The 17334-nt window shown below is 56.8% G+C and overlaps 1 protein-coding gene and 2 long non-coding RNA genes across 4 annotated transcripts; 1 reads left to right on the top strand and 2 right to left on the bottom strand.

Moving 5' to 3' along the window:
* Window positions 1–2897: 2897 nt before the first annotated feature.
* On the bottom strand, window positions 2898–3905 carry LOC140845330 (uncharacterized). The gene is made up of 3 exons (XR_012124100.1): window positions 3562–3905; window positions 3289–3406; window positions 2898–3055 (listed from the first exon to the last, which is right to left on the bottom strand). It is a non-coding gene; the product is annotated as an uncharacterized lncRNA (long non-coding RNA).
* A 914-nt stretch (window positions 3906–4819) lies between these two features.
* On the top strand, window positions 4820–9425 carry LOC118972390 (uncharacterized). Its single transcript, XR_005061338.2, has 2 exons — window positions 4820–4991; window positions 9170–9425. It is a non-coding gene; the product is annotated as an uncharacterized lncRNA (long non-coding RNA).
* A 2144-nt stretch (window positions 9426–11569) lies between these two features.
* NMRK2 (nicotinamide riboside kinase 2) lies at window positions 11570–15743 on the bottom strand. Of its 2 annotated transcripts, none has more exons than XM_017647435.3 (7): window positions 15609–15743; window positions 14030–14120; window positions 13416–13464; window positions 13182–13332; window positions 12636–12707; window positions 12166–12272; window positions 11570–11887 (listed from the first exon to the last, which is right to left on the bottom strand). In XM_017647435.3, exons 1-7 carry the CDS (start codon window positions 15731–15733, stop codon window positions 11802–11804), a joined length of 681 nt encoding a protein of 226 aa, XP_017502924.3. In that variant the 5' UTR covers window positions 15734–15743; the 3' UTR covers window positions 11570–11801. The 2 variants fall into 2 exon arrangements, with proteins under 2 accessions (XP_017502924.3, XP_073076561.1); XM_073220460.1 differs by having other exon boundaries at window positions 15630–15734.
* Window positions 15744–17334: the final 1591 nt, after the last annotated feature.

The following is a 17334-nucleotide window of genomic DNA, read 5'->3' as shown; positions in this document are numbered from 1 at the left end:
AACAGGTAGGTGCCCTTGCTTTGGAGACCATCTCCATCCTGCCGCCCTGCCTGGTTACCCAGGGTAGCTCAGCTCCTGCAGCCTCGGAATCCTCAGTCTGTCAGTTGAGGGGATGGGGAGCCCCTTTGGGGTTGTAGCGCACCTCACCAGGGTGTCTGGCCCATGCAAGCACTTTGCGGAGCCTGCGGGCTAGTAGGCTGTCATTCATTCTGACTGGCAGGCAGACGCAGAGATGGCCCCTGGGGATCCTCTTCTGCTCTTGCTTCCCTTGAGAGCGGGCCTGCCTCGTGGCGGGTTCTAACCAACGACAGCAGAGGTGACGGAGGTCGCTTCTGTGATTAGGCTCCAGAAGATTGTGGCTTCCGTCTGGCTGGCAGACTCCCTCTCCTGCCAGCTATGGTGGCACAAGCTGCCACATTGGAGAGAGAGGCCCACGTGGCATGGAAGAGCCAGCACAGAGTGAAGCCCGCCCACCGCACAAGTGGGCTTAAAGGCAGATCCTTTCTCAGCGGAGCCTCTGCTAAAACCCAGCCCTGACCTGACACCTGGTTGCAGCCTCCTGCGATGAGCAGAGGGCCCAGGTAAGCCATGCCCACAGACGCTGAGATAATGGGCGTTGTCTTAAGCCACTGAGTTTGTGGTCATTTGGTAGGCAGCTATTACTGCCCAGCAATGCTGGTAAAGGTACACGGCAGCCACTTGCAGACTTACTGAACAACATGAGTTCTGCTCGTTTCCCCTCGCTTGGTGCCCCGTCCATTAGCTGTGCCTTTCATTCCCTTTTCTTCCAGAGGGTGCAATTGGGGTGCCTGTTAGTGCTGAGCCGTCATTTTTGCTCTGAGGAGACTGGCCCACTCAGCCAGTCTGCACAGTGAGGCTCTCTCACTGTGCCTGGTTTGTTGTCTTGCCTACTTCTTAAGATGGGTCAGAGCAATGAACTGGGAGCCACGGATTCCATTCCTTCAGTTGGCAGGAGCCAGGCCAGACCTGCCGGGAGGTTGGCTCAGGATTTGGCTGCAGTGTGTGTGAAGTTGGAATGAAGGGGTTAAAAATGTGTGTCTCAAAGCGAAGCTCAGGGCTGGCCTGCCGCTGAATTGCCTTGGTCAAGTTAGTGACCTTGGGCAGGGCAAGTTACCCTCTGCTGGCTTCTGTGTTCCCAACTGCAAAATGATGGCCATTTCTCCTTCCCTCATCTGAAGCGCTGTGGTGGTTAAGTAGGAGCTCATAGCGGGATTTATAATCATAAAGTGCTACAGTAATACTAGCGTGGGAACCAGCCGAGTCTTTGAGCTGGACGAGACCACCAAAGCTGGCGTTCGTGGGGTGGGTACATCGTCAGACACCAGCCAGAGAGGCGTGGGGTGGGCACAGGGACCACGATGGTGACCCGAGAGCCGCACTGCCTGGCCCCCAAATCCCAGCTCTGTTAGCAGTCATTTCGTCTTTGTCACTGCCTCAGTGACCCCTCCATAAAACGGAAGTAATAGGATCAAGCTCATGGACTGGTTTTTGAAGATTAAGTGGATTTAGATACGTGAAGTATTTAAAACAGTGACAGTGCCAGTTCACACTAGCCAAAAGGTGGGAACGATCCAAATGTGCATGATAGATGAATGGGCACGTGGAACACGCCCCGTGCATGCACTGGAATAGTACTCAGCCTTAAGAAGGAAGGACGTCCTGATGCCTGCTACAGCATGGATGGGCCTTGGGGGCACGGTGCTCAGTGACATCAGCCCGACACAGAAGGACAGATCCTGTCTGGTCCCCCTCCTAGAAAGTTCCTAGAGGAGCTGCATCCACAGACAGAAAGCGGGTGGTGGGGCCGGGGGCTGAGGGAGGGGAGGGGAGTGAGTGTTTCACGGGGACAGTTACAGTTTGGGGAGATGGAAAGTTCTGGAGATGGAGGGTGAGCACGGCTGCACCACCTGTAAACGTGCTTCATGCCGTGAGCTGTGCTCTTAGAAGTGGCTAAGGTGTGACTGGGTGGCATGTGTGCTTCACCACACAGACAGAGCAGGTGTTAAGAGTACTGTGTCTTGATTCACAAGCCCTTTCAACCACACCTGAGTTAGTGCCAATGGGCAACTCGGAGGATGGGGCCGGTGGGCAGGGGGTTGGAGGAATGGAACTTCAAACCACAGCCCTGACCTCCTCTGGGGACAGCAGGGGGGCTGGGGGTTGAGCTGATCACCAGCATCCAGTGGTTTAATCAATCAGCCTACCTGTGGACGCCTCCTTAAAAATCTACAACAAAAGTGGTTCGGAGAGCTGCTGGCTGGTGAGCATGTGGGCCGGGGGCAGTGGGGGCATGGAAGTTCTGCCCCCGCCCTGCGCCTTGCCTGGCGCCTCCTCCATCTGTCTGCCCCTGAGTTGCATCTTTTACAATAAATGGGTAGTAGAGATTTCCTGTGTTCTGTGAGCTTTTTTAGCCAATTATTGAACGTGAGTGGGGGAACCCTGATTTACAGCTGGTTGCTAGAAGCATGGAGGCTCAGACTTGGGATTGGAGTCTGAAGTGGGGGAGCCCTTGGGGCCGAGCTGACCCTGTGGGGTCTGCCCTGACCTCGGGCAGATGGTGTCGGAGTTGCTGAGTGTTAGGGGGACCCCACGCATGGAGTCTTGAGTGTTGTAAGTCGTGAATTGAAAGTTCTTTCATATTCCAAGTCAACTGCAGTGTGACTCTGGGCTCAGTTGGTAGAAGGACAACTTGGGGACACATACAAGGTGCTGTTGTAGGACAAAGTGTGTCCCCCAGAAAGAGATGTTCTGGTCCTAAACCCTGGAACCTGGGAATGAGACCTTATTTGGAAACAAGGTCTTTGAGGTGTGATGAGTTGAGATGAAGTCAGACTGTATTAGGGTAGCCCTATTCCCGTGACAGGTGGCCTTGTAAGAAGGCCATGTGAAGACACAGGCATGCAGGGGAGGGCAGTCACGTGGCCACAGAGGCAGAGGTTGGAGGGACGTGGCCGTGAGCCATGGCTTGCTGGTCACCAGTAGAAGCGGGGAGTGCGGCCCTGCCACGCCTCTGCTGCGGACTCTGTCCTCCACACTGGGGAGAAGATAGATTTCTTTCATTTTAAACCACCAAGTTTAGTGTTCATTTGTCATGTACCCCAGGGAGATATTACAGGGGCGGAGGTTGAAACAGAATGGGTGTCCACCGCTGGGTGCCCGGCGCAGCGCACGGGAAGCACTTCCCCACCCGCCTTGGTGGTGGTTTCTGCAGTTGGTCTGCCCCTGGCCGTTTCTAGCCGTTGGCCCCCTCAGGCCCGAATGGGTCACCTGTGTGGGTGCAGGGTGGCCCCGGACCATGTCCCCGTCTCACACCTCGTTAGACAGGCGGGTTCCCGGCTTCAGGAGGAGGCTTGGCAGGCAGCAGATGGTCCTGCTGGGAAGTTCCCTGTATGGGTAGAATGCCGCTTGGCCATGCCAGGGGTCAGCAGAGAAGAGGGTCAGGAAGGGCAGGTACCAAGGGTGGGGGAGAAGAGGGGCATCTAGGGCCCCACTTGAGGGGGGTTGACTCAAGGACCCACCGGGCAGGGGCCCCCGCCTCACCCAGTGACGTCCGACCGCGTGCCTCCTGGCGGGTGTGCATGATGCTTCGATCGGGCAGATTTGTTGTGTGGAGTCCCCCTTTGGAAGGCGGGGGGGGGGGCAGCGTGGTGCAGTGGCAGGACACACCCTGCAGGGCCAGGCAGATGGGTTTGGGTCCCATCCCGGCCCTGCCTCCCACTTGGGTGTCTGGAAGGCCCCCCTCCCTTACTGATCCCCGGTTTCGGACTCTGTCGGTTGCTTGAATGCTGAAGGTGAGCAAGCACCGCTGTGGGGGCCTCCCAGGGAGCCCTCGGGGACCTCGGCCAGGCTGAGTTTCTTGGATGGGCGGAGCTCCGGGCAGCCGTGCCCCGACCTGGAAACAAGAGCCCAGGGGACAGAAATGCTGGTTGTGGCTAGGCTGTGATCTGTGGGCCACTGAGCCAGTGGCTTGTGTTTTCATCAAATCTGTCACCACGGGTAGGGCGGGAGCCCCCTGTGGGATAAGGGGTGGCCAAGTGCATCATGATACCTGACACCGCACATGAGCGGACAGCTGCTTATGAGTCACAGACTCACAGTCGGGGTGGGGGCTGCAGTGGGGAGGACACCACGGGGCCTGCAGGGCCGCTTGGGGACCTACTTGAGAACAGGCTAGGCTTTGTCATGGAGGGAGGAGTAGGGGGCCCTGGTTCCTGCGGGGAGATGTCATTGGTTGGTTGGAGTGACACTGCAGCTGGCAGGAAAGGACCTGTTGCTTGGGGATCAGTAGGAGCCCTGCCTGTTCCCTGGATCGGGAGGGCTGTCGGGCTAGTTGACCTCATCCGTGGGGGGCACAGTGGGGGTGCTACTCAGGGCCTCCCGGTTCTAGCCACACACATGATTGAGTCCAATTTTAGGCCTTATGCCGCAGCTCGCATTGAGTCACACCATCTGCAGGATGAGTCGACAGTCCTGGCTTTGCATGCAGCCCGATGGGCTCCTGGTTCTTGGTGAACACAGCCACGTCTCTCTCGGTGTTTTGCCCTCCCTTAGGACAGTGGTCGCATCTGCCTCCTAGGGTGGCAGTGAAGGTGGAAGGAAAGGGTGTGTTGGGGTCCAGCACCCCATCAGGTGGCCAGGCATGAGTCCTGTAAATTTTGGGGTCTCGGGGGCAGGATTCACCACACCGCTGGGTCTCGTGGAGCGCTGCCTGCCTCTTGTAGGTCAGAGGGCAGTGTGCGTGCCTGCCGCCCTGGCCCGGAGGCCGTGAGCCAGTGCTGGGAGAAGGGCTGGGGCCAGGGAGCCCTCAGCTGCTGTGCGCGTGACCATACTCGGGCAAGAAGCTGCACCTCTATTAATATCTGGGGTGCAGGGCGGGTTCGGCGGCTCCTATAAAGCCAGCCTTGCCAGCCCCAAGCGGCTCCTTCAGCCCCTGAGACCTTTAGCCCCCCTGTTGTGAGAGAAAAAGAAAAGTAAGTACCAAAATCGTCCCCTGTCCCTCCTCCCAGCCCGCTCAGCGGCCTGGACAGTGAGACACAGAACAGTGGTGAAATGACATACCCCGTGCAAAGGACGTCAGAGACACAGCCCTGGTGGCACTTAACTGTCCTAGGCGGTTTGGGGACCCATCCCAGGGGATGGAGGGCTGTGAGGAGGAGGAGGGGCTGGGCCTTCTCATCTGTGATTGTCCTTGTCCTAGAGGGGATGGAGCTGGGGACCCCCTTCCCGGCCAGGAGAGCACAGAATGCATGTGTCATGGTGAAGTGGCCATAGTGCTGCCTCCCCTCCGGGAGTGGACTGGGATCGAGATCAGGGCGCCCTTCCTACCCACTTCCCCAGGCTCCCAGGTGTCGGTTTCGAAAGTCCCTTCATGGGAAGACTTCCAGGCCAGCCCGGAACGGGCCCACTGGGTCTCCGGATGCCTCTGCTCTGGGAGCCGCCCGCTGGCTCTGGCACCCTCTCCCCTCCCCGAGACCAGTGGTGTCATGATCTTGTTGAACTACGGAGAAGCTTAAAGGGAGTGGGGAGGTGATGAGGCCAGTTTAAGGAGGGTGCCCCAGGCCCCCTCAGAATGCACTGGGTGGATCTGGGGGGCTCCTGGGTGGCAGCGGAAGGCAAGTGGCAGTGTGAGGCCTTCAGGTGCCCTGTCGTGCCTGTCAGTTTGCTCCTCCCCCAGGTCCCAGCCAGGGTCTCCCCCCCCCACCCATTGGCCCTGAGGACGTCCCCTCAGGGGCCTGGTGGCTGGAAGGACAGGGCACAAGAGGTAGGGGCAGACATTGGATGAGACTGCTCTGGGATGTGGGTGGGGGTGGAGGTGGGGGTGCCGGCAGAGTAACTGCTGATTAAGAGGGCGGCTGAGTGCTACTTGATGTGCGTGGCAAGTGCTTGGGGTGGGGGGAGGGTGGCCCTAAAATAGAGCGGGGAAAGGGGGGGTGGGGAGCCACCCTGCAGCCTTGTCCCCCACCTCCAGGACCTCTGCCTCCATTGGTGGTGGCGGCAACGGCATAGATTTCCGGCTCTCTCCTCCCTTGGCCATCAGGGCATTCGGGACAGCACCCAAGGCCAGGGGGCTTGGGGGACTAGGGGCTCCTGAAACGGGGCTTTGCAGAGAAGAACACCTGTCCCATTGCCTGTCTGGTGGGCGGGAATAGGGTCGGTCTCCCCAGGAGGGAGGGGACTTCAGATTGGCTTCCTGCCTGGAGAAGCTGCAACCAGGTGGGGTGCAGCCCAGTGGGGTCCTGCCCACCCCTACGGCCCCCAGCATCCCTCCACTCCCTGGCACCCCAGAGTCCTGCAGGGGACAAGGAAGGGGAGCCGTGGGCAGACCTCCCCCCCCCAAGTTCCTCAGGGCGCAGGGTGACTTGGCCTGGGAGGGTGTCAGCCACGGGACTGCGGGCACGTGGGCGTGTGTGTCGGGGTCTGTACCCATCCTGGGCTCTCAGCCCCTCCCAAGGCTTTCTTTGCACAGTGTGGGGACGGGGCAGGGTTTGAGCCCGTTCTCTGCCCTCAGGTCCAGGTTGGCACTGTGATTTGGGGACTGGGTCGCTCTCGGGTGAGCTGTCCTAGGCACGGTCGGGGGTTGAGCTCCCAACCACTTGGTGCCAGGAGCACCCGCAGTTGTTAACGACCACTGATGTCCCCGATGCCGCCACATGTCCTTTGAGGGGCAGAATCACTGGCTGAGAACTGCTGACCTCAATTCTTGGCCTTGAAGGTTTGGGAAGGTGGGATGCTTAGTGCTGGGTGTCCCGGGATGATTTTAGCTGAGGTGGGAAGTGTTCTAAGTGTTAGTAGTTATGTGCTTTGTTCTAATGCGCATCAAGAAATTTAGGTTCCAATTGACACCAACACCATGACTCTTTAAATGAGTTTATAAAGTCAATAAAATCAGTGATAGTCGTAAAGAAAACTAATAAATGCGTGAGTAATTATAAGGTGTTTTGTAGCCCTGGCCCTGTCGTGAGGGCAAGAGAGAAGGGTTGGCTTCAGAAAGGACCCCAGAGGGCCCTCAGGGGGCTTCCAGGAAACCAGAGGCAGCGGGGCCAGCAGGAGCTCCAGAGGAGAGGTACCCAGGGGTGGCTGGGCCCTGCCGTCAACCCTGGCACAAGACAGTAGACGCTGGCTTCCCACGCTCATCAACCTGGTCTAGAACCCGCTCTCCACCTTTTTGTGGGTGGCCTTGAGCAAGGGGCTCTGCCACCCGAGCCTCAAGTTTCCTCATCTGCGAGAGAGAAATAAATGGTACTCATCACACAGAGTGGTGGAGCAAATTCCAAGTGCCCGTAAACACAGACAGGTGTGCAGCACGGGTAGGTGCCCAGCCCGTGCTGGCGGGGCAGCCAGGGAGGGCAGGTGTCGGGCTTATCTTCACGGTGAGTGGCACTACCAACCTCCAAATGGCAGCAGTGAGCATCCGAAGCACACATTTTTTTATTTTTTTATTGTGGTAAATAATGCATAACATAAAATTACCTAAGAGCACAGCTCACAGCACGAGGCACATTCACACGTCATGCAGCCGACCCCACCATCCAGTTCCAGAGCTTTCCATCTTCCCAGACTGGAGCTCTGTCCCCATGAAGCACTCACTCCCCACCCCTTCCCCCAGCCCCCGGCCCCACCACTCACTTTCTGTCTCTGTGGATGGGGCTTCCCTAGGGACTTCCTAGGAGTGGGATCAGACAGGGTCTGTCCTTCTGTGTCGGGCTTATGTCCCTGAGCTCAGTGTCCCCGAGTCCATGCACATTGTAGCAGGTGTCAGACTGTCCTTTTTAAGGCTGAGTACTATTCCGGTGTGTGGATGGACCATCTGTGCGTCTGTCAATGGACATGGGTTGTTTCTATTTCATGGCTCCTGTGAATAATACTGCTGTGAACATGAGTGTTCAAATACCTGAAAACCTGGCTTTTAATGCTTTTGGGTATATGCCTGGAAGTGGGATTGTTGGATCATTTAATAACTGCATATAACTTTTTGAGAAATTGCCAGGCTGTCTTGCACAGTGGCTGCCCCATTCTCTCATCCCACCAGGTTCCGATTTCTCCACATCCACTTGTTTTCTTCTGCTTTTCTGAACTGGTCACCCGATTGCTACTGTCCTCATCATGCCCAGGGCGACTGGGTGGGGAGGCGGGCTCTGGCTTCCTTTCCCCCAGGCCACCCCTCCCGTCGCCCTGTCCCACTCTGGGCTCTTTCAGGCCTGCCGACCAGCAGATCGGCTTTGCCGTGCTCCGTGCCTGTGGCAAAGGGCAGGCCTTGGCAGGCCCACCAGGTGCTTCCTCCTGGTCCTGCACCAGCGCCCACCTGCCCTCCAGGACACAGCGACTTCGGTCATAGCCGGTCCCACGAGGCTGCCTCCCCCTGCGGCCCTCCACTCCAGACTTTCTATACACCACACGGACAGAAAGTAAATTTCTTTGGCTTTGCAGCCTGCAGCCCCTCTGTGGCAGCCCCCCAGCTCTGCTGTTGCCCCTTGAAAGCAGCCACTGGGAACACATTACCGGGTGGGCATGCCTGTCGGCAGTGCAAATTCTAGACACTGAAATTTGAATTTTACATGATTGGCACTTGTCACAAAATTTAATTCTTATTATTTTTTCCCCCTGACCATTTAAAAATGTGCAACCATTCTTAGCCCCAGGTACAAAAACCATGTACAAAAATAGGCAGTGGGCCAAGTTTGGTCGTAGGTGGCTGACTCATGCACCACACACCCCAGAAATGCTTGTTGAATGCACTGACATTCTTGCCCCATTAAAATGTGTGCCCAGTTTCCTAGCATGACAGTAATATGCTGTTAATGAGTGTATGGGCATCAGTGCATTTTTTATTAAAGTCACAAATGTTGAAAATGCCAGTGAATAAAATAAAAGTAAGGTATTTTTTTTTTTCACTTAAAGTCCAAGAGGATTTTTTTAAAACAGCTTTATAGGAAGCGATTCAACATACCATACAATTTTTCCATTTAACATGAACATTTCGATTTTTTTAAAAATATATTTGAAGGGTGGTACAACCATCAACTACAACCAGTTTTAGAGTATATTATCCCCCCAAAAGCCCCATCCCCATGAAGTCAGTCCCCCCTCCCAACTGCCAACCCCCAGCCCCGGGCGCCCACTAACCCACTTCCTGTCTCTGGATTTGCAGGTCTGGTTCCCCCTGAGGCCTCTCCTTGGTGTACAGTTGGGCATCTTCTGTGTCCTCACATGGTCGTCTCTCTGTGCGGGCGTCCCTGTGGCCCTCTGCGAGTCCAGATCTCCTCTTCTGCGGACACCACGTTGGGTCAAGTCGGATCAGGGCCCACCCTCACAGCCCCATCTTAATCACCTCCAATGTGGTCACATTCCGAGGTCCTGAGGGTCGGGGCTTCAACATACGCGTGGGAGGACGCTGTTTGGCTCAGCATCATCTTCTGTTTTTTGTGTTTTGGCCTCCTTCGATGGGGACCTAAGGCCCCGTGAGGCCTTTGTTGATGTAAGTGCCAGAGTGGCCCCGGCAGCAGGCGGGGTCCTCCCAGCCCCCCTGCCCTCTGTCTGCCCTCGGCTTAGTGCCCGTTCCTTTGTGTCTTGCTTTGTGCCGGGTCTTAAAGCCACAGGAGCAAAGCAGGGCAGTAGAGGTTGCTATGGCCGTTGATCTCTGTGCGCCGGAAGGCTGTGTTTAGAAGGGGCGGCAGCCAAGTGCACCAGCATGTCGGGGAGGCCCCGGGCTGGGGCATCAGTACTGAGCAGTTTCCCAGGGGACCAGGACCTCAAACGTGGGGTGGGCCAGAGTTTGTGGGGCCTTTGCTCAGAGTGGCCCCTTCTGTGACGAAGGGCAGGGAGCCTTTCGGCACCGAGACTGGGCTGCATGGACCCCACTCAGCAGGAAGGTTGGAGGGCAGTGGGGCTGCAGGGTGGGTGAGGGGCAGGCCTCTGGGCACCCCTGCTCCTCACCTTTCAGTCCTTTCCTCGCTGACTGGAAATATAGCAGGAAAGCCTGTCGGGCCCCTCACCACACCTGTGGCCCTACGTGTCCCCTTCAAATGCTAGCCTGTGGCCGGAGGTCCTTCCCCGAATCCTGCCAGCATGTAGGCCTGATCCTTCTTGAGGTGAAATTCATGTAACACAAAGCTAACCTTTTTCAGTGAACAATTCAGTGGCATTTGGTGCATTCACAATGTTGTGCAACCACCACCTCTGTCTAATTCTAGAACGTTCCATTGCCTCCAAAAAGAAGCCCTGTCTCCTGTGAGCAGTCACTCCCCAGCCCCTGGCAACCAGGAATCCACTTTCTGTGTGTGGATTTGCCCGTTTTGGACATGTCACAGGAAAGGGGTCACACAGCATGTAGGCTGTTGCGTCTGGCGTCTCTCACTGAGCACCCTGCGTTCAGGGTCAGTCCTTGGTGAGGCGTGTGTCAGGGTGTCGCTCCTTTCCGTGGCCCACTAATATTCCCATGTAGGCCAGACCACGTTTTGTTTATCCGTCCATCTGATGGACATTTAGGTTGTTTCCACCTTTGGCTATTGTGACGTAATGCTGCCATGAACATAACATGTACAGGTTTTTGTTTGAATAGCTCTTTTCAATTTTGGGAGTATATTCCTAGGAGTGGACTTGCTGGGTGATACGGTAATTGATTCTTTTCTTTTTTTCCCCTGTAATTTCCAAATGTTCACGGGCTTTTGTTGAAACCGTCTGGACTGCTGGACTTCCCTGCCCTTCTGGGTGGAGTGGGGTGAGCTGCTGTGGCTCCACAGCACGCCATGGGGCCTCCCCCTCAGGCCAGGGGCACCCTGTCCTTTCTCTCGTAACCCAGAGCCTCTGGTGTCCACTAGATCTTCTGAACTCCTCTGGACAAAGAGAATAGGGTGTAGGGAGACCAGAGTTCAAAGTCGAGCCCCTTGCAGCCACTGACCATCCCTGAGCCTCAGTCTCCCTGTCTGTGAAATGGGTGTAAATGACAGTCTTCCACAGGTTTTGTGGGGGTCTCAGGGAGACCTGGCTCCTGCTTTATGAAAGTTTCCCAGTCACCTTACAAATGAAGTAGGTATTATCTCCAATCACAGAGAAGATGCCGGGGTGGTGGGTGCAGTGAGGGCTGTGCTCATCTGAGAGCCAGGGGCCCGTTCAGGCCTGGCTGACTTTCTTTTTTTTTGTTTTATTATTATTATTATTATTTAATTTTTTATTAAGGTATGATTGATATACACTCTTATGAAGGTTTCACATGAAAAAAACAATGTGGTTACTACATTCACCCATATTATCAAGTCCCCACCCAGACCCCAACGCAGTCCCTGTCCCTCAGTGCAGCAAGATGGCCCAGCTGACTCCCCAGCCCCCACTGTGGGCCATGCTGCGCTGCGTTCAAAGCTCGAAGGAAATGTCCCCTCTGAGGACACGGGAGGCGCAAGGACCCCGAGCAGCCCCGGGGCCACCTCAGCATAGGTTCAACAGGCGAGACTAACTGCCTGGGGTTCTCAGGGATGCCCCCGAAGCCGCCAGGGAGCCAGGGAGAGGGGCAGGAGGGTGCCTCGGTGCCTCAGACACAGCACACTAGAGCCCCGCCGTTAAAAAAACAGACCAGATTTAATACTTAAGCCGCTGTGAGGTTACAGAGGCATCTCGAGGTGGGATCCTGGGGCCTCGATATGCTGAGCTGGGAGTGGGGCCTCAGGTACGGACTCCCTCAAGGGAAGCGGTCACATGTGATCCAGCCGGAAAGCCACAGCTCAGCTGTACCGTGGCTACAATCCTGTGTGGCTCCCTGGGCGGGGCCCCTTCTCCCCCAGCCATGCCTAGGAGTGGTTCAGAAGGGAGTTCTGAATATCTTCCAGAACTTGGTGGAAGAGCTCCTCGCGGGACTTCATGCCGTCCAGGTACACTGCAATCAGAAAGGCCATGGTCAGGGAGCCTGGGGCCGCCACCAGGAGGCAGGCGGCCGGCTCACAGGGACGTGGGCACACTGCTGGGTCAGGAGGGGGCTGACCTGCAGAGCCAGAGTCCAGCTGACCTGGACTAAGATGGCCCCCAGGGCCGAAGCACGAGGGACTGTCAGGGTGACTGGAGGAGGGACTTCCAGGTCTCCCTAGTGGTCCTGGAGGGGACGGGCTGGGTTCAGCCTCCCCCCAGGGCCAGGCCTCATCCCACCCAGGGGCTTACCCACTTCCACGCCATTGGCCTCCATCTCCCGCTTATACTTCTGGTACATGGGCCACACGTGGCCGTCAAAGAGGCCCGGGGGATCGGGGACCGGGTAGCTTCGAGTGCTGGGGGGAGATGGGCGATGATGAGCGACACCCAAGCTCCCCAGGGCGGTGCCACAAGCAGGGCTCGGGGCTGCGAACTAGGTCAGGGATGTCACCACTGAGGAACAGGAGGCCCCGTGGAGTCACAGGCTCCACGCTGGGCTCTGGTGCCCCGGCTTCCAGCATTTTCACCCTGTGGGCCCAGAGGATGCCCAGGGCAGGGCCTGGGTGGGCCCCATTCTCCAGAGCCCGGGCTGTGGGCCTCTGGGAGCTAAGTGCCTGCAGCTTCAGGGCGGCCATATGTCCAGTGAGCATTATGGGGTTCCCGGGCCCTGCCTGGGATGCACACAGGGCCCTGGGGCCCCAGCCCGCCTCTAGCCTCACCTCCTCCTCCACTTGCACTCTCCATACGGGATGGCCAGGAAGTACCGTCGGCTATACAAGTCCACCAGGGGCCTGGCAGGGGTGGGCACATGGTCAGCACACACGCACTTTCCCTCACCGGGGTCGGGGTACACAGCTGCACAGCCTCGGCCTCCCGGGACTTCCCTAGGTGTTGAGGGCTGGGGGCGTCTGGGCCAGCTGGTGTAGGGGTCAGGGAGGGCACCCGCATGAACCAGTCTCCTGTTACGCCCAAGGACATCCCCGCAGCAGCCCCCCCACTTGGGCAGACCCCGAGAGAGATGCTGTCATGCCCAGGGTCACACGGTGAGGTTGGGGGTGCAGCCCAGCCCCCTGCTCTGCCTTAGGAGGGCTGAGGTTCCAGAAGGATGACTCAGGTTCCCTAAGAAACGGGGTGTTAGCCCCAGACACTTGAGCTGAGCCTGGCTCGGCCCCTGGGCCTCGGCCTCCTGTCTTCTGAACAGAGGCTAAGCCAACAGGCCGCTGGGGGCATCGGGATTGTCTGGGGCTTGGGCCGCAGGTGCTCACGGGTAGCTGTAGAGCAGGAATCCCTCCAGAATGAGGATGTAGGTGTCCGAGGCGTCCAGCTGGACGCTGTGGGCGCGGGTGAACTTCTGGGGGCTGCCCAGCCAGGCCTGCACAGTGCTCAGCATGGCCCCCATGTCCAGGGACTCCAGCACTGGGGGCAGGAGAGCAGGTGTGGGTGGGGCCGGGGGAGGGGGACCACACAGGCGGGGGGGCTGGGCTGCCATCTGGCCTTACCGTCCCACTGTTTGAAGCCGTCCTCCCCAACTGCTATTTGGTCTTGGGGCTGAAACAGAGGACCCCAAGCCACGGGCTCAGTGCCGCCTTCCCACCTCATCCCCACCCTGGCATGACGCACCCTTGGTGGGCACCTCGGTGCCCGGAGAGGCCCCAGTGAGGGGCCTGGGGCCTGTGGGTGGAGCTGCGGGCCCTGCCGCCCTGCAGCTGATGCTTACCGGCTCCCAGGTCCCAGCGGGGTAGGAGTTCCAGGCTGGCTGTCAGACACCCACGCCCACCCCCTGCACCCTGACTCTTGGAACCCACAGGGGAGGGGACTTTGCATCCATCATCTCATTGTCCCTCACCCTCCGCAAAAACATCAAGGGTGGGCTCAGAGCCCATTTTGCAGATGGGAAAGTGGAAGTATTTCCCAGAAGGCCACAGCAGCCCGGGTGGCACAGCCCCTCTGGGAACCACAGTTTCCCCATCTGTCCAGTGGGGAGTGGGTGTCCAGGTGAGAACACCTGTCTCTCGCTCTCCTGGCCCGTGTTAGCCCAGGCCACGTGGGCAGTGGGCAGTGGAGGTCCCCTTCTCGGGGGGCCGCCTCCCTCAACCCCAGACAAGGGAGCCACCTTGAAAAAGTCATCCTGGTGGATGGCGCAGCAGTTGGGCAGCGCTTTGAGCAGGCTGTTGGTCAGCGTGGTCTTGCCGCCGTTGGTCACGCTGTGGAGAGAGCACAGCAGGAGGCTGCCGGGTCCCCCCTCTGGGTCTGCGCAGGTCTGAGGGGACCCCAGAATCAGACTCCAATATAAAACACAGAACTGTAAAATCATAGAGCGAAGATGACATTTGTATTCATCTAGAGTCAGAGGAGGCTTTCTAAGCAGAAAAAAGGGGCAGAAAGTCTTAAAACCAAAAAATAGCTAACATACAGTCTTAGCTCACGCCAGAGGCATCTTAAATGCTGTTTTACATGTGTAGACTTTTTTCAGTGTCATTGCAAACCCAGGAAGTGGGGCCATGAGCTTATTTTTACAGACAAGGAAACTGAGGCACAAGGATGGTTTAGTCTCCGTGGCATTTAAGGAAAAAAAAAAAAAGCCAAAATATTGAAACAAGTACAAACTGGTGGGGAAAAAAATTGCCATGGGAAGACCAGCAGTTTACTGCAAACCTGACTGAGGCAGTTAACTCAGCAGTCAATTTACTGCCTTGTTCGAAACCAAGAAAAGGCAGAAAAAAAGGGAGTGGGGCCGGGGGTGGGGGTGGGAATGCAATTGGCCAAGTCGGGTGACAGGCTTGCTCTGGGGCCTCTCTGGTTCTATGCTGAAAGTCCCAAATCCCAGGGACACCTCAGTCCCAGGGAAACCAGGGCGATGGTCACCTCGTGGCAAAGAGACTGAGGACCGAGAAGAGTAACTCAGCTTTCCTGGGAATGAGTGTCCTTTTCACTCCATTGTCCCTGTCCTCAGTGTCAGGGGCTGCGGGGGTGGGACAGGGGACACGCTGCAGCCATTTAAAAGGGCTGATGAGGAGGGGGCCTCCATATATTGTGGGGGAAGCAGGTTAGAACAGACCTGACTTTAATTTGGGTTGTTACTAAAAGGCACATTTTGCACTCAGGGCCCAGCACAAAGTGAAATGTGCGGACCCTTATTCAAATATATGAGGAATTTCAAGAGGATGATGGAGTATTATGCCAATGGGATGCCTGAGCCAACCCTGCTTAAGCCAAGTGGCTTGCGAGCATCTTCTTGAAAGGCCTCCTAATTGGTAATTACATGGAGAGTTTGAATCCTCCAGGCAGGCCAGGCCCCTGCCTGAGGTCACACAGATGTGGCTTCCAAGGCAGGTGCCACAGTCATGCTGAATGGCACTGTGAGGGCCCCTGTGCCACCTGCACATGTGTCTGCCCTGGGTGGGGCGGAGGGGTGGGCTAGGACTGGCCCCAGTGCCTTAGGAGGGTCTGCCTGAGCTTTTATAGTCTTCTGTCCCCACTGATTCCGGATTGTACACTGAGTACAGTGAGGAAAAATTATTTCCATTTGGAAATTTAGAATTGGACCCCTCACCCACTCCATTCGCCTCCCCGGGGGTGCCAAGCTCCCAAGGGCCGAGATCCCCTCCCCACAGTTAGAACTTGGGCAGTGGGCCCTGTGACTCCATGCCCCCGGCAGCCCCCCGTTCATCCCAGCCTCCCCACACTCTCACCCTCCGATGCCCACGATGTACTTCATGTTGGCGAGGAGGGGCGGCGGGGACTGCGCTTGGCTGGCCAACTCCCAGGCTCCTGGCCGGGCCCGACCCCGCAGTGCGCTCCCGCGTCCCAGCTTCATTGAAAAAACCCCTCACCTTTATAGGTCCGCAGCCTGGAGGCCGCCCTGGGGGAGGCCGCCTGCGGCCTCTGCGGAGAGCAGCCCACGAGGTCGGGGCGCGGGGGTTGCCAGCACCTGTTCCCCCCGATGGAAATAGCTCCTCACTGTCTTTTGCCTAAATTAGTCACAGCGCGGCAGGGGGCGGGGAGGGGACGGGTGGATGTCATCGGGCTGCCCCGCCCCTCCCCTCCCCTCCCTCCCCCTCCCGCTCCCCCCTCCCTCTCCTAGCCAGAGATAACCCGCCACACATCTTCCCTAAAAATATACCACCCAGTGTGTCCCCTGGCCTGACCCTGACATTAAGGCTGGCAGGTGGCACCGACGAAAGGGAACGCAGGCCTCCCCCAACTTGGCTCCAGCACTGCGGCAGGCCGGCCCCAGAGCGCCCCGGCCCCTTGCCTTTCCGGGACTTCCCTTTCTAAGGGGGTTGCAGCCAAGATGGGCTTAAGGTCCAGAGTGGTCAGTGCCAAGATAGCTTCACTCCCGTAACCCAGTCGCCAGAAAACCTCAGGGTGACTCCACCGACTCATCGCTCATCCAGGGCCCGGGTGAGGCCTGGAGTCACCGGTTTGGGTAGATCTGGGGGGAGCTTGACCCTGCTGACAGCCTGCTGTGGTGCAGCTGGAAGCCAGGGCCTGCACGTGCCAGGGTCCGAATGGCTTGGAGTGCGTGAGTACGTGCCGCCCCTGCAGACGAAACCTTTGGTTTCAGGACTCCATGTCTCTCGCTCGTACAAAGGACTTAAGACCCCAAGGAGTTCTTTGTTTAAATGGATTATAGTGTCTAGATAGTATTTACTACATTATAAGTTAAAGCTGAGAAAAATTTAAAGCATTTTAACATTTAAAAATATTAACCACTACATGGTAACTATTTTTGTGAAAAAAAAAATAGTGGTGTTTTTTTTCAAATAAAAAATGTAGGGAGTGAGCCTGATAAAAATGGAAAACTTTTGTGCAGCCAACAACATGAAAAGACTAACCACAGAACAGGAGAAACTATTTGCAAGTCATGTATCCAATAAAGGTTTAGTATCCAGAACATATAAAGAACCCTTGCAAGTCAACAACACAAAGACAAACGGCCCAGTGTGGAGCCGGTGCGGGGTTTGAATAGACATTTCTCCGGAGAAGGGGGCCAGCGAAGCCTGTGAAAAGATGCTCATCATTACCGATCAGCAGGGGAATGTGGATCACAAGCACAGTGGGAAAGCTCTTATGCACTCGTATGGCTGTGATAAGAAGGACACTGACAGCGTCCGAGGAGGACCAGGAGACATGGAAACCCGTGTATTTTTGCTGCTGGGGACGGAAAGTGGTGCAGCTGCTCTCGGACACAGTGTAGAGATTTCTCGAAAAGTTAAACACAGGATTGCCATGTGACCCACAGTTGCCCGAGAGAATTGAAAACATCCCACAGAAGCTTGTACATGACTGTGTAGAGCTGTATAATTCACAATAGCCAAAAGGTGGAAACACCCCAAATTCCATCAAGAGGTGAATGGGTTAGCACAAACGTGGTCCATCCGCACAGTCTGGAATATTACTCAGCCGTGGAAAGGA

The sequence above is a fragment of the Manis javanica genome, chromosome 13 (genome assembly GCF_040802235.1).
Source record: "Manis javanica isolate MJ-LG chromosome 13, MJ_LKY, whole genome shotgun sequence".
NCBI lineage: Eukaryota > Metazoa > Chordata > Mammalia > Pholidota > Manidae > Manis > Manis javanica.
The sequence above is the reverse complement of the archived record's forward strand: the minus strand, read 5'-3'. Positions and strand labels throughout refer to the sequence as shown.